This window comes from Elephantulus edwardii, unplaced genomic scaffold, assembly GCF_000299155.1.
Source record: "Elephantulus edwardii isolate Elephantulus edwardi_28Jun2011 unplaced genomic scaffold, EleEdw1.0 scaffold00098, whole genome shotgun sequence".
NCBI classification, from domain to species: domain Eukaryota; kingdom Metazoa; phylum Chordata; class Mammalia; order Macroscelidea; family Macroscelididae; genus Elephantulus; species Elephantulus edwardii.
The window spans coordinates 9,490,746-9,505,500 of NW_006399848.1; the positions used below are offsets into that span (position 1 = coordinate 9,490,746).

General features: G+C 37.9%; 1 protein-coding gene across 1 annotated transcript in view; it reads left to right on the forward strand.

Annotated features, from left to right (window-relative positions):
* Window positions 1-14,755, forward strand: part of LOC102850881 (collagen alpha-2(I) chain-like) — a 37,603-nt gene that overhangs the window by 5,781 nt on the left and 17,067 nt on the right. Inside the window, exons 4-28 of the mRNA XM_006891475.1 lie at window positions 441-494; window positions 3,471-3,515; window positions 3,603-3,656; window positions 3,746-3,799; window positions 4,097-4,150; window positions 4,821-4,874; window positions 5,353-5,406; window positions 7,098-7,142; window positions 7,435-7,488; window positions 7,585-7,629; window positions 7,997-8,050; window positions 8,553-8,651; window positions 8,792-8,836; window positions 8,947-9,045; window positions 9,533-9,586; window positions 9,699-9,806; window positions 10,190-10,243; window positions 10,358-10,456; window positions 11,387-11,440; window positions 11,879-11,977; window positions 12,311-12,364; window positions 12,844-12,897; window positions 13,050-13,103; window positions 13,356-13,409; window positions 14,367-14,411. Coding sequence (XP_006891537.1) covers window positions 441-494; window positions 3,471-3,515; window positions 3,603-3,656; window positions 3,746-3,799; window positions 4,097-4,150; window positions 4,821-4,874; window positions 5,353-5,406; window positions 7,098-7,142; window positions 7,435-7,488; window positions 7,585-7,629; window positions 7,997-8,050; window positions 8,553-8,651; window positions 8,792-8,836; window positions 8,947-9,045; window positions 9,533-9,586; window positions 9,699-9,806; window positions 10,190-10,243; window positions 10,358-10,456; window positions 11,387-11,440; window positions 11,879-11,977; window positions 12,311-12,364; window positions 12,844-12,897; window positions 13,050-13,103; window positions 13,356-13,409; window positions 14,367-14,411 — 1,539 coding nt within the window. The remainder of the gene's footprint in view (window positions 1-440; window positions 495-3,470; window positions 3,516-3,602; window positions 3,657-3,745; window positions 3,800-4,096; window positions 4,151-4,820; window positions 4,875-5,352; window positions 5,407-7,097; window positions 7,143-7,434; window positions 7,489-7,584; window positions 7,630-7,996; window positions 8,051-8,552; window positions 8,652-8,791; window positions 8,837-8,946; window positions 9,046-9,532; window positions 9,587-9,698; window positions 9,807-10,189; window positions 10,244-10,357; window positions 10,457-11,386; window positions 11,441-11,878; window positions 11,978-12,310; window positions 12,365-12,843; window positions 12,898-13,049; window positions 13,104-13,355; window positions 13,410-14,366; window positions 14,412-14,755) is intronic.

The following is a 14,755-nucleotide window of genomic DNA, read 5'->3' on the forward strand; positions in this document are numbered from 1 at the left end:
GAAAACTCTTTGTACTCCTATGGAAATTCCCGAGGGCAGGCGTGGAGAGGAGAGTGGGGAGGAAAGGTGAGCTAGCCTTGTTTTATGGCCAGTAGGCAACAGTGGAAATGTAAGGTCAACCTCTGGAATGTTGCTTAATTAATAAGATACCTTCACTGATCTTGAGCTCTTCCCCCTCTGCGTGAAGGTACAGGGAGCAAGGCTTTCCAAAATAAGACTGGTACTCTCTCCACTTCAGCGTGAGTCTGGAGTAAAATTAGAACTTGCATCTACTCAGACTTTGGAGGAATTTCTCTCAATCTTTAATTCCAAAATACTCTTCATAAACCCTTATATCAAAAACATAAATCCCTTTTAAACAACAAAATATCTTTACAAATGGAATAAGAAAATGTACTATATGACAGGTAACTATTGAAATTGTTTTCTCCTCCCTCCAGAACTTTGCTGCTCAATATGATGGAAAAGGTGTTGGAGCTGGCCCCGGACCAATGGTATGCTTAGATCTTTTTGTCTTAACCAAAGAGTGTATGAAAGGAGAATCCGTCATGCTACAATGTACATTGTTATTTATCAGCTGCATAATGAGAGCAGATAAAAGCAACAGTTCTTGTTCTGTTTTTCTACATGTGTAACTGTGAAGAAGCTCAATTACTTGTACACACTTGCCTCATTAGGTGTTTGTATTCAAATCAGATATTCTGTCTAAACTCAAAAAACCAAATACAGCACAATTAAGTCAGTTCTGACACTACACCTGGAAATATCAATGAGAGGAGACGGCCTATCTTCCTGAGGAATTGCTGGTGGGTCCCAAGCACGAGAGAAGCTCATCCTTTGAGTTCACAGAGCTCTGTGCTATGGACTCTGCCCACAGAGGTCCTTATATCATATCTAAAGCAAACACATTTCTATAAAAATGGCCTCTGGTATATCCTATAATAGCCAGAACTTAGACATAGGAATTTAATTCAAAAAGTGACCACTCTGTTTCATTAAAAACATTACTTAGCATTCTTTGGAAAAACAACTCTTTAGAGACACAGAACTATTAAATTCTATTGTTTAAAAGGATTAACAAGTTTGACTTCATCCTGTTTCTTGTACAGAGAGCAATCCGTGTCTTTTCAAAAGGACATATAGATGGTTAACTAACCACCAGGCACAATTTCTGGATATTTAACATCATGGCTCAGATATAGTGTTTGAGTAAACATTCATTCATTCATTCAACATGTGTATTGTATATATTAATGCTTTCAGTACTCCAAACTTACAATGAATTTGGGACATAGCAATGAATGTGATAAATCCTAACCCACTCTCAACAAATAACAAATACTTTTATCCTGTTTGATAAAATTTTGTCTTTTAATTATAAATAAATAAATGACTAAAAATTAGCTTTGGTATCACTGAGAAGAAATACTAGCAATACTCCTGTAGTTTGAGTAACATTTAGAAAAATGCCCAAAATTATTAGGATGATATATTATTAGATCTTTAGAAAGTAAATTTAATTTGTATTAGAAGATATGGTGAAAGCTCATATACATATGCAAAACGTAAATGTACGTGTGTGTGTGTGTGTGTGTGTGTGTGTGTGTGTGTAGAGGAGAGGAGGAAATTACCCAAGGTAAAAATATCAGGTTGATGAAACATGAAGGAATACATATTTGCAAAAGTATTCATCTCCTCAAAGTCAACATAATCTTTAAAGAAATTTTTATCTGGACAATGTCTTCCATGCTCTATCTTCAGAAGAAGATATTCTAATAATTGGTCCCCAAAAAGCTAAATTCAAACTCCCACTTGAGAAATAATTTACCTTTAATTGATGAGTTTCTATTTCCTAACATTTTCTGGTAATTCAAAATGTTTCTGTCTGAAATAAAAAAAGTCAAGTTTGGAGTTCTTTTTTTTCCTGTCTCTGTTTATACTGGATATTTAAATTGGTCAATTCGGTTAATGCTGGACATTAGCTTTAAAGTAATACTTCTATCTTAAGAAGCAACTTGGAGAGAAAGTAAAATACCAGTGAATTGTATTTTTTTAAAAGCCCTGCATAAGTTTGGAAAATTAATATGAATTTTAGATTTCCCTGATTTTGGCATATCTCTCTGGAGAGGAGAAAGGAGGGTATTTTACAATTAAATATCAGTGAGATATAATTCAAATTTGTACATCCACATATGTGTTCAGACCTATGTATTCAACAGATATATGTTTCACAAACAAGGGAGAGAGGCCACCATAAAGTATTAAAATAGTTTTCCATGTTAGAAAATCAATACTATAAAACCCCGCAGGGTTCTTCTCTGAATTAATGAGCAATCATCTTTTTTCTTGCAGCCACCATAAAATAAACTACCTTTTATGTAAATGAAATTGTTGCCAACACTCTGGGAGACAGTGAGCAAACATGATTTAAAATTCATGATGTCAAAGAAAATTATTTTTAATGTGTACCTGAAATGATTATGATTGAAAAGTGACAGTTTCTTTGAATGCCAAATCAATTTTGAAAACCTAACAAATAAACTTTATGATTCCAGTAGTAGGATTTTTTAATAAAATTACTAATACTTCAATAGAAGCCTTAATACACTAGGACAGACCTGACTACCAAGTTCCATGAGTTGATGTGTCTGGAACAAAATTACTCCAGATTCATACTTGCAGTATTCTAAACCCTGTGAAGTCAGGCAGCCATAGAGGAGTGGACACAGGAATTGGTTACTGCAAAGAGGAGTCAAGAATGGGTATTTAGCTCATTCACCAGTAAGCTTTTTGACTTGTGTGCTACAGAATGGAGAAGAATGAGAATACTAATGCTACCCTTGGGCCATATTTTTCATAAATACCATGTAATAGAATCTTCTAGGGTCCTGTTTCAATGATGTTTTCTTTTTCCTTCACTATTCAAGACATTCACTTTTTTTTACATTTTCATCAGTCACCACAACCCTTAATAGAAATATAAAGTTATGAAAACCTGTCTTTAAGCATTAAGACAGGCTTCTGATCCTTTTTGATGTATGCTCCTTGTCCAATAAAAGTATCCATTTCTTAGCTGTGTATGCCATGAGGAGATGGCAGATGATCAAGAAATCCAAATAGAAAAGCTTCATCAGCTACATAGAAGTTAGTTGTGTATGCTGAACTTGTGCAAAGACAGACTCATGCCATTGCATTAGAACATCTTTAGTTGAGCACAACGTTAGAACAACTATGACTACCTTTGAGCTATGCTGCTCTGAATTAGGAGAAAGGAGAAGTAAAGGGAGAGAAAGAGTGAAGGAGAGTTGGGTCCTTACACACTTCCTTGGGAGAAGCCAAAGTCTATAAAATAAAACCAGGGCAGATTTGTTGGTCTGTCTATCACAAAATGCATTTGGAACTTCTAAGCTATGACCCTCATCAAAATTATGGCAACAAATCAGTGTTAATTATGCCTATTATCTTTACAGGGTTTAATGGGACCTAGAGGTCCTCCAGGTGCAGCTGGACCCCCTGTAAGTACCAAAAGCCTGTGTCTTTCCTTAATTAAAAACAATTAAGTAATGTCTAGAGTATATATGACATGATATGTTTTCTTATAGGGCCCCCCAGGTTTCCATGGACCTGCTGGTGAGCCTGGTGAACCTGGTCAAACTGTGAGTCCATTGTTTTCCATTTGTAATTAACATTTTAAGAAGTTTCTCAATATATCCTTAACTAAATGATGGCTCTTCCATTATCCTAGGGACCTGCAGGTTCTCGTGGTCCTGCTGGCCCTCCAGGCAAGGCTGGTGAAGATGTAAGTTATTTATTTCTAACCTCTTCCAAAATGCCATTTAAATGTTCCTACTACAAACAAGAAATTCTACATTCACATTAAGGATCTTGCCAAAAGCTAAGCAAGCCTGATGTAACTCTCCACATATTGAAAATACCATGGTGATGAAATATTAAATCAGTTGGTTGTTTTTAAGGAAATTGTGTTGTTAATTAAATATTACTTGGCTACACATTCTTATGTGAGATCTTTTTCTCTTATTGTCAAAACCAACATATCACATTTTTATCTGACAGTTTTTGATTCATTGTGTTTTAGGGTCATCCTGGAAAACCTGGACGACCTGGTGAAAGAGGAGTTGTTGGACCACAGGTGAGCCTTTCTTAAGTCCAGAGGGACTTCATCTAGTCCAAATATCGAAGCACTCCTGAGTATCAAATCGTTAAAACGAGCATCTCTCTACATGACAGCAGAGATGTCCTACATGCTAGAACTGTAATTGACGATGTATGATAAAAAGCTTAATAATGAATGCATACAGTGTTTATTAATGCAAATCATGCAAAATTAATGATAGCATTCATACTAGAAACAATGGAACTTTGTCTCTCTGATACCATGGCTTACTTAGCCACATGATAGCATATTCACTGCCTGCTCTGTGTTTAAAAATGTTTTAGATCTTTGGGAAATGGTTAACATTTTTATGGTAGTATGCATGAAAATGACAGATAAATTAGCTTTCATCCAATAGATTATATACATTCTGTTTTGCATGCAGTCCTGTCAACGTAATAGCATTCTTCCAACTTCCTCCCTGGCTTCTCTGTTCCCTTTGATCCTTCTTTCCTGTCTGTTTCTGACTACTATCCCAGGGTTTTGCTTCTGTTCCCATTCATCCTTCTTTCCTGCCACTTTCTATCTAATATCCTAGGGTTTTGCTTCAAACTTAGAGTTGGATGAGAAGAAAAACTTTAGTGAAACCTCAACTTTTCATTAATAACAAGAGTGTGATGCATCTTCTTCTGTGCCTCTTTTTAAGGGTGCTCGTGGTTTCCCTGGAACCCCTGGACTGCCTGGCTTCAAGGGCATTCGGGTGAGCACATTTATTTCCCCAGAATAGAGAAAATATTGACTATTTTTATGAAAAATAAAAATGAATGATACATGGTTACTTTCAAATTCCTAGAGTTCCAGGATGGGGAGAGTTCAAGAATAAGTTTACTTACAAATAGGGAGAGGTTTCCCAGGATAAGTCAGAAGATTCCTATTAAGAAACCTTATTGAATGAATATGACTTAATCTGTTTTTACAACCTCCTTCAATTATAAAATAGTTAAAAGAGGACTGGCAGTGAAGGAGCATCTAGTCTTATTTAATTACCTTTACAAGAGCAGAGAGAATAAGAACTTCCCTAGGGCAACAAAAGTAAGTTTACCTGGAGCTGGAATGCTGGGACACCAATCAGCTGAGATGGAGACTAGATTCATCACAGAAGAGATTAACTATAAAGCTACACAGTGGCAGAACACAGGAGTATAACAGTACGGGAATAATCAAAATTTGCCTTTCAGGGACACAATGGTCTGGATGGATTGAAGGGACAGCCTGGTGCACCAGGAGTGAAGGTAAGTTTTTCAAATGATTACTTTAAATGCCCCACACCCTATTACCAAAAGGTATATGAATAGAACAACCTACAGGAAGCTCTGGTGGCCCAGTGATAAGAAGCTACACTACCCAAAGGCACGAGGTTCAAAATCACCGGCTGCCAGCTGTTCCACAGGAGAAGGATGTGCAGTCTCCTCCTTTGTGATTAACTGCCTCTGAAAAGCCTCTAGAGGGTCAACTATGGATCAGTTCTGACTCAAGGATCCACAGTACAACAACATATATTCTAAAAAGCATCTTACTTCATCCTTCTTTACTAAAAATCTCTCAGTAACGAGGACTATGAGTGTCTGTGACAAAAGACCATTTACGCATAATATGTTTAATTCAGTACCTATTAAACAATTGACATGAATAAGAGTTACTTCCTCCATTTATGTTCCTCCTTCTCTAATTTCAATCCATCTCTGCAGCCAGAGTAAAAGTAAATAAGCACATGATCAGATATTAGCATATGATGTGTTATTTTAAACTGTAAATTCACCTTTGCCATGCATTAATTAGCTAGGTACATTCATGTCACAACACTCTTTTCAACCTCTTTCCTGTGATTTATCTGTGCACACTCAAAAAAAATTTTTAATTAGGTAATTAAAGTCTCAGAAGTGTGTTATCTCTTGGCTAGGCTCTTCTATGACAGTGTTTTCAACTATAAAATGTTCCCTTTCTTATTAAGGAGATAATGTGATATTAAAGTGAATACCAACGTAATTACAAATTAATGAGTAACGAATACTAGAGGGACCAGAAATGAACATGAATATGGAGGATCTGTTCTAACTTTCCAGCTGCCACACAAATGGATAAGGTCAAACTCATTCTCCCAGGAGCCTAATATAATAGCTCAGGCTACTAATCACAGCATCATAAAATGTTAGCACTGCAGAGAGCCTTGGAGAAGCCTTCATTGTGCAGGTTGAGGGAAATGGAGGTTAGAGAAGGCTAGTGACTTGTCCAATGCCATACCTCCCAGTAGTCAAGGAAGGAACAGGCTGGACTGGACACTACTCTTTGTAGTGCTTATTCCCAAAGAGTCCTGGAAATGAAGACCCTTCAGTGATCTCTTGAAACATGTTTTTCTGTATCAAAATCAGATCATTCTGAAGGAAAGTTTTGTTGTGTACTACTTCCCCACTAAAATTTCCCACATCAAAACAGAATAGACAGTGAATAAAAAACCAAAAATCCTTAAAAATATTGTGAAAATCCAGGGGGTTTTGGGGGGGGTCCCCTGTTTTTTCCCGTTTTTTGAAAACAAAACTGTAGGATGTTTAAAATAATTGTAAATAATTGTACATGATTATATTGAATGCCTACCTGTCCTCTGCCATTTACTTTTATATTATTTCTAATATATAAGCTTCATCTAAATGAGATGCAAGAAAGATCATGAGAGAAAAATTGGAGAGGGAACCACATCTTCCCAGGACCAAATATATTTGACATTATCTAAAAATCCATATTGTAGCTGGTGGTTGTTTTTTTAATTTCATACATTTGACATTGATGAGAAACAGTATCTATGTATAAGAGATATTATAAAATATATAAATAGTTAAATGATAATTAATGGAGTAAAAATGGTACTATGTAGGGGAAAATCTATACATATGATGATCAAACACTTCATTCACCCTTTTCTGTGTAGGGTGAACCAGGTGCTGCTGGTGAAAATGGAACTCCAGGTCAAACAGTAAGTATTGGTTACTTTGTTGGAAAAACAGAATGTGTTCACTCTTCGCTAGCTGGAACTTCTTTAATGTTTTTGCTAATTGCCATTTCCCTTGGCATTCTAGTCTTTGATATTTTTCTAATAGACTTTTGCATACTTAATTGAAATCCATTACATTTTAGTTGGAATTAGAACAAGACCTATTTGTTTCTAGTGATTCTAACGCGTATTGGAAATTGGACAAACCAAATGATGCCTGTGACTTTTTCAAAATTAGCATTCTGGATTTCATTGAAAATGTTTCTGCTTCTAGGGAGCCCGTGGGCTTCCTGGTGAGAGAGGACGTGTCGGCGCCCCTGGTCCAGCTGTAAGTGCTCCCATTTCTATTCTGTTTTAATCCCTTTGAAAAACTATTACCTGCCCTTGAATTCTTCATTTGATTCTCCCTGTTCATTTTTCATAGGGTGCCCGTGGAAGTGATGGAAGCGTAGGACCCGTGGGTCCTGCTGTAAGTTTTAACCCCAGGGAATTTTGGAGGGGTTGAGAGCATGGAATAAGAGCTTGTCTTTATTAATTCTCTGCAAAATGCATTGCTTCAGACACTTACCAAATGTTCTATGAGGCTTATTTTGAAGGATTCTATGTCAAAGTATTAGCCATAGAATTTCTAATTTTTAGTTAGTTTAAAGCAAAATATACCCTTACTTTAGATACCCTAACTGTCTTGCTTTTGATAAGAACCTTGTAACAAAGACTAGCTGTCTGTTTTCTGTCAGTATTTAGGAAAACCAGGCCTCTCTAAAATACTTCAGCCTTCTGGAGCTGCTGTTGTTTGTGAGGAGGAAATGTCTTACCACCTTCTGCTTTGATTTCAGGGCCCCATTGGTTCTGCTGGCCCTCCAGGATTTCCTGGTGCCCCTGGTCCCAAGGTAAACACATAGTGACCATCGTCATTACCTTTGGTAAACACTTTATTATAGTGTGCAATATGGTAACTGTTTGTGGATAGATTATTCTAGAATAGTTAGTTTAACTAGTCCCTCTCTTCGAAGTGGTTATAGGGTGACCAGTTCCCATGCCCTCAATTTGATGTAGACTGTCTCTGTGCACTGAGCACTATGAGTTCAGTGGAGATGACAACACTGAAATTGATTTCGTGGAAGTCCTCTAGGATGTAACATCAATCAAGTTGAGACTAGCTGGCTGAGATTTAGAGTCTCTCCCATTTCAAAACGTGGCATTGGTACACAAGACAGTATAACTAATTAGCAAAACAGAAAATCAGACTCAGGTGGCGTAGCACAAAACCAGGTAAGGGAAATTACTGCAGTCCTGAATAAATTTTAGAAGTCCCACCAGCATCCTCAAAACAATAGAACAAGGAGTTTCATTATTTCCCGGTCAATTGCTCAGTGTTATTTCTTCTTGTAGGGTGAACTTGGCCCAGTTGGTAACCCCGGTCCTTCTGGTCCTGCGGGTCCTCGTGGTGAAATTGGTCTTCCTGGGCTTACTGGCCCCGTTGGCCCTCCTGTAAGTAACTGTTGTTAAATTCTGAACCTCATTAAGTGGAATAAAAAAGAGTGGGGAAGGCAGCGAGGAAGTGGAAATCAGGTCAGAGAACAGAAATATTTCTATTAACTATATACTTCCTCCTTTTCTTTTCCTAATAGGGTAACCCTGGAATCAATGGTCTTACTGGCGCTAAGGGTGCTTCTGTGAGTATCCGGGGTGGCTGAATGTGCTGCTGTAGTTTTCAAAAGCATTTCAACAAGGGCTGCCTCAACAATCAGTTACCGTATGATGAAGGCTTTGCTTTTCTTCCCAGGGCCTGCCTGGTGTTGCTGGGGCTCCTGGTCTCCCCGGACCCCGTGGTCTTCCTGGTCCTGTGGGTTCTGCTGGTGCTAGTGGTCCCAGAGGACTTGTTGTAAGTGGTCATAGCTGTAGCCTTCGTCATTCTGAAATGCCACCTCTGCAGTGTCACCTCATCTCCACTTAGGCTTCTTCCTGTAATTGTATTAGTGTTACTTGTTCCTTCCTTAGCATTTTCATTTTATATTTCCTACATATACATACATCGTTGTGGTTGCAGTTGTTAGGTGCCATTGAGTCAAGTAAAAGTCACACATACCCACATATAATGCATGCACACACGTACACTCATACACACACAGCTCCCCCGCTTGCTTTCTTAGAACATCATCCGAAGGTAAAGAATACAAAGGTCTACACTATCAATTTTGTACTTTCCATCAAGACGTTCCCCCATGGTTCATTTAAATATGAATGGGTCACATTTCTTGGCAAATATGAGTTCTTCTTTTTCTGATCTGTCAATATTGCCAGGAGATTTCTTTATCTACCAGAGAGTTTTGACATATGTTGTCTGACCACTGACTTGTTTTGGATCCTAGGGTGAGCCTGGTCCAGCTGGTTCCAAAGGAGAGACTGGTAACAAGGGTGAACCTGTAAGTAGTTCTAAGAACCATCATTTTCTGGAGGTACTACTTTTGAATCCACTGGATGTGGTACAAAAATCTATTTTATCTACTCTCTTTCTATTGTTTTTTCATTAAACAGGGTTCTGCTGGCCCCCAAGGTCTTCCTGGCCCCAGTGGTGAAGAAGGAAAGCGAGGCGCTACTGGTGAACCTGGATCTGCTGGTCCAGTTGGACCTGCTGGCCTGAGGGTACATTCCAAGTGCTCCTGACACCCCAATGTACTTAGAGACAGATGATAGAATCCCTCAGCTGTGAATTGGTCAAAATCACTGAGCTTCTCTCCTTGGCCAAGGAAGCATTATGCTTCCCATCTCCTTTATTAAATGAGTAACTGTCAGCTTTCTGTATAAAACTGGTCTGGAAAAAGTATTGAACTAGTTTTTCCGAATCCTTGTCTACTTTTCTTTGGGATTTAGATGAAGAAGTGCTTTGGTTTATTCTTTTTTTTGGGGGGGGGAGGGGGAGAGGCCCTAAGAGGAATCTAGATTTATCACAAGCATGATATGTTTTGATAAAATCTACTTTGTTTGATTCTCATCTAATTCTCTGATTTGCATGCCCTTTCTTACAGGGAACTCCTGGTTCTCGTGGTCTCCCTGGAGCTGATGGTAGAGCTGGTGTCATGGTAAATTGCCTGTCACTTATTTCCTAAAAGGAAACTCAATATTTCTGATTGGGAGGTGGTGCCAATAGCTTCACGCCTCACCTTTCTTATTTTTTTTTTTTTTTTTTCAAACAGGGCCCTCCTGGTAGTCGTGGTGCAACTGGCCCTGCTGGTGTCCGAGGCCCCAATGGAGACTCTGGACGCCCTGGGGAGCCTGGTCTTATGGGACCCCGAGTAAGTTTCAGATGGATTCTGATCAAGGTCCATCTGGCATTGCTTCCTTTTTATTTTTTTGTAAAATAAGCTGCTTAATATTTGAAGGTAATAAAAAGATCAAAAGTAAATTTGCTGGTAGGCTTGCTAATGGCTATATTCCTCATTTTACTTTGTTAAAGCTCAGTAGATATATTTGTGTGTTTGTTTAGTTCATAAATTTTCTATTTGTTCCTAATGAGTCCATGGCTATGAGGTTTTCAGAAGAATAGGTCTGTGTTAATATGTCCAAATTAGGTTGGCTGTCCTATCAGCATGAATCTTTTATCTTAATTTGTGAGCTTTATATAAGGTGTTCATGAAATATATTAGGACTATACATTATTAGTTTATTAGATTCATAAGTGATATCATTTTTCTAGCAATCAGAAAGTGCTATAATGTATTCCAAACCACACTAGCTATGGAGAAATGACCTTTAGATCCGTAGATACTCTAATCCATAGCAATAGAGTAATTTTTCAGCCCCTATTATTTCTTATAGATGAATATCAGCTGTAATTTCACCATAAACAAGTACTATAGAACCAAAATATAGCAATAAAAATTACTCTGAAAATTATTTACTAGGAGTATTAGTTTTTCTATTATGAGGCAAATAATATGACACATTTGGTCCATAGAATAGATTGCTTACTGTTTAATAGTTTCTTGGTCTGTAAACAGACCTTGTGTTACAATTCAGTATAAGACACCAAAAAAAAGTAGAAATAAAAAATATCTTCGTATTCTTTTCAGACCTTTAAACTAGTGGTTAATATCCCTACTGACCCATCCTAGACAACAAACAAAGAAAGGGATAAAGGTCCTTTTTTTGAGATTATGAGCCATTTCCACCTCAAGTGTATGAATTAACATGCTCCTGTGAAAACATCCTTGTTTGTCTTCTAGGGTCTCCCTGGTTCCCCTGGAAATGTTGGCCCAGCTGGTAAAGAAGGTCCTATGGTAAGTATGGCTCATTTTCCATTGTGTTTTCAAGGACACTTATTGCACCCTTATCAAGTCTATTTTGTGTGTTATTTATATGTGAATACATTGAAAATAAATAGCTACATACATAAGCTGGGAATGCAAAGTAATAGTTTGTGATTATAGAGTCCAAATGAATGTGAGGGTGAGAGGGGAGAAGCAAGAAGAAAAACATGGCAGAGAAAATTGAAGCTGGGGACAAGGACTTAGGAAGAAGGAGGAAAGCAGGAAGTTACATGCAAAATGGGATTGAACTCTCTGTATGCATGCAGGCAGCCATCATGTTTGGAAAAACCACAGTTTTGTAATACTTACAGAAGCTTAATGCACTTAGAAAACTGTTCTAGTTTACCACATACATGGCAGCATCATGTCAGGCCATGAGACTGAGTAAGCTTTTAACTTTGATTATAGGGTCTCCCAGGTATTGATGGCAGACCTGGTCCAACTGGCCCTGCTGGAGCAAGAGGAGAGCCTGGTAACATCGGATTCCCTGGACCCAAAGGCCCCACTGTAAGAACCTCCTCTCCCTCAGCACTGTTCTCTTACCTCAGCAATCCTCTAATATTTCCCTCCTGACCCAGTCTAGTCTGCTTCAAGGTGGGTTTAAAAACTTACCACATTTAAAGTTGTTCTCTAATCTCCTCGTCAGAGTGTGTTTGCAGGCCCAGGGATAATAGCTGTGCCCATCTTATTGTATGTCGGGCCACTTGATAATGAGACATGCCTTTAAAGCCAGAATTCCATGGTTGGGCATTGCAAAAAGACAAAAAGCAAGGAAGAAATTTAGATTCAAAAATTGTGTAAGGTTATTATTCATTTTGTGTATGTGGTTCCTTATTGTAGGGAGATCCTGGCAAAAATGGTGAAAAAGGTCATGCAGGTCTTGCTGGCCCTCGGGTAAGTCTAAGTTTTGTCCATTGCTGTTCACATTGTGCTCATCTCAGAAACACACTGAAGTAATTTGAAGCCATCTAAAATTATTTCACCATGTTTTGTAAAATAGCATCTCGTATGGCTGTTTTGTTATCACAAAATGTCTTTTTTTAAAACCACACATTTAAAAGGCAGTGCACACTCTTGCAAGTCAGAATGTATGTTAAGCCAAAGATTGATTTCATTATTTCTTCTTCTTGTGATTAAAAGAGTATGGGCATATGCTAGTTACATTTCGGGAGTCTTGGAAATTGTCCTCCATTTGTGGATTTCTCTTAAATCATGTGAGAAGGTGCTAAACAATACTTGGGCCTTGGCAGGAGGCCCATAATGAGTTAAATTAATGCTAAAATGACACGCTTGCTTTAAGGAAATGATGTATCAGATTCTTAGGCACCTTCTTGGCTCTCAGGTAACCATGTTTTCCTGTTGACTGTTTTTAGGGTGCCCCAGGTCCTGATGGAAACAATGGTGCCCAGGGAGCTCCTGGACCACAAGTGAGTAGTTTTCCCATTCCAGTTCTTTTCTACACAAAAGTGTAACAGCTTCTTCAAAATGATTCTCTTCTTTTCCACCTCCAAAAGTTAGTTTGATGGACACTAAGAGTGGCATGCATCTCTATTTATACTTTCTTTCCTATCATTCTCAGGGTGTCCAAGGTGGCAAGGGTGAGCAAGGCCCTGCTGGTCCTCCAGGCTTCCAAGTGAGTCAAATACTGCCCTGGATCAGACCATCCCACTCTGTGACAGTCTCTCTCTCCCCTCACCATGGGAACATGATGTCAGAACCAAAGAAGTAAAGGATTCTTTTCCCCCCCAACTACAAACATTGGCGTAATGCTATAATTAACAAAAAGTGGTCATGTGGATATTAGCTAGATCGCCCCAAAGCCCAATTATTAGTAAATCCTTGGAAATATATCTGTGAGTTTGAGATTTCTATTGCTTTCATCTAGGGTCTACCTGGCCCCTCAGGTGCAGCTGGTGAAGTTGGCAAACCAGGAGAAAGGGTGAGTAAAACAAGTGATCTTAAGTTCATTTAAACTTAAAAGCTCCCTTGTATAATGCCCTGTTGGAGTTCAGTCATAACATCCAAAAAGAAATTTCATATTTCTTACTTCACAGATAATCTCCTATGAAAACGTTGTAGCTAATGAAAGAATAAGCCACATTCTTTATTTCCCATCACACTACTTTGTTTCAAAGATTGAATGAACCATATCACAGCATGAAAGTAAAACCTATCCTTGACTGTTTCATTTAATGACCTTATTTGTTGTATTGTTCTTGGTAATAGTAAAACACAAATTATTTCCTTCCCCATAGAGCAAAAAATAAATACACTGGTTTTCCATCAAACTAGAGCCTGAAAAATTGCTTTTAATGTTGTTCTTGGCATTCAGACATGACACTGCTATCCCCCAATCAGAGCATGAGCACTGAGTCATTTTCCCTGTAATTGTGATGAATGTGCCCCAATTCAGTTACATTCTGTGGCCTAGTCTTCCTTTGTCAACAGTGGGGCACATTAAAGAGACAGCTGGTCAGTAATAAAGGGGATACACTTGGGTATACAATTAACTAGGTAATGTGCAGAATATGATAATTTCTATTAAGAACACAGTCTGTTATATAGCTTTACAATAAGGAATGTCTGATACTGTTCATTATTATTTATTGTATCATCAAAGGAGATAGGCCATTTTGTCAGGTTTTTAAAAACACTGCACTAAATAATGGCAGATTCAAATTGCTGATAACCAGGAAATAGGAATATCTCTAATATCAGTGAATTCTTACATTTTTGTATTTTCCATATGCAACAAGATAATTGTCTTGTTCTTAAGAGTTGGTATACACCTATGTACCTGTGGAGACAAAGACTGTTTCACACTGCCAAAACATTTTTTTTTCATTATCATAACCTGAATGAGTCCATCTTGCCTTTACTCTCATCTTCTACCTAGGGTCTCCATGGTGAATTTGGTCTCCCTGGTCCTGCTGGTCCAAGAGTAAGTGTCATTTCACTTTCTTCAATTTCTAGCCTGTTTTTTTTTTCTTTTAAAAAAGCAACTCTTTCTCCTTAAAGCGACTAATGATCTTGCAATAAATTTCTAATAGTTGTTTGTATTAAAAAAAGTAATCTGCAGAGAGTATAAGATTCCTAACTTATTTGTCAACATTTTTGTTTAATTGCTCATTTTCCCTATATGGAAAAGCAAATGGCTAAAAGATAAATGACCTAATAAATGTTTATTTTAGTGATTTATACACACCATGATAATGCTATAGCCTGAGGCAAGGGAACATAGTATCTCACTAAGAGTGAAAGTCCATTTTTGTAGTATGTGTCGGT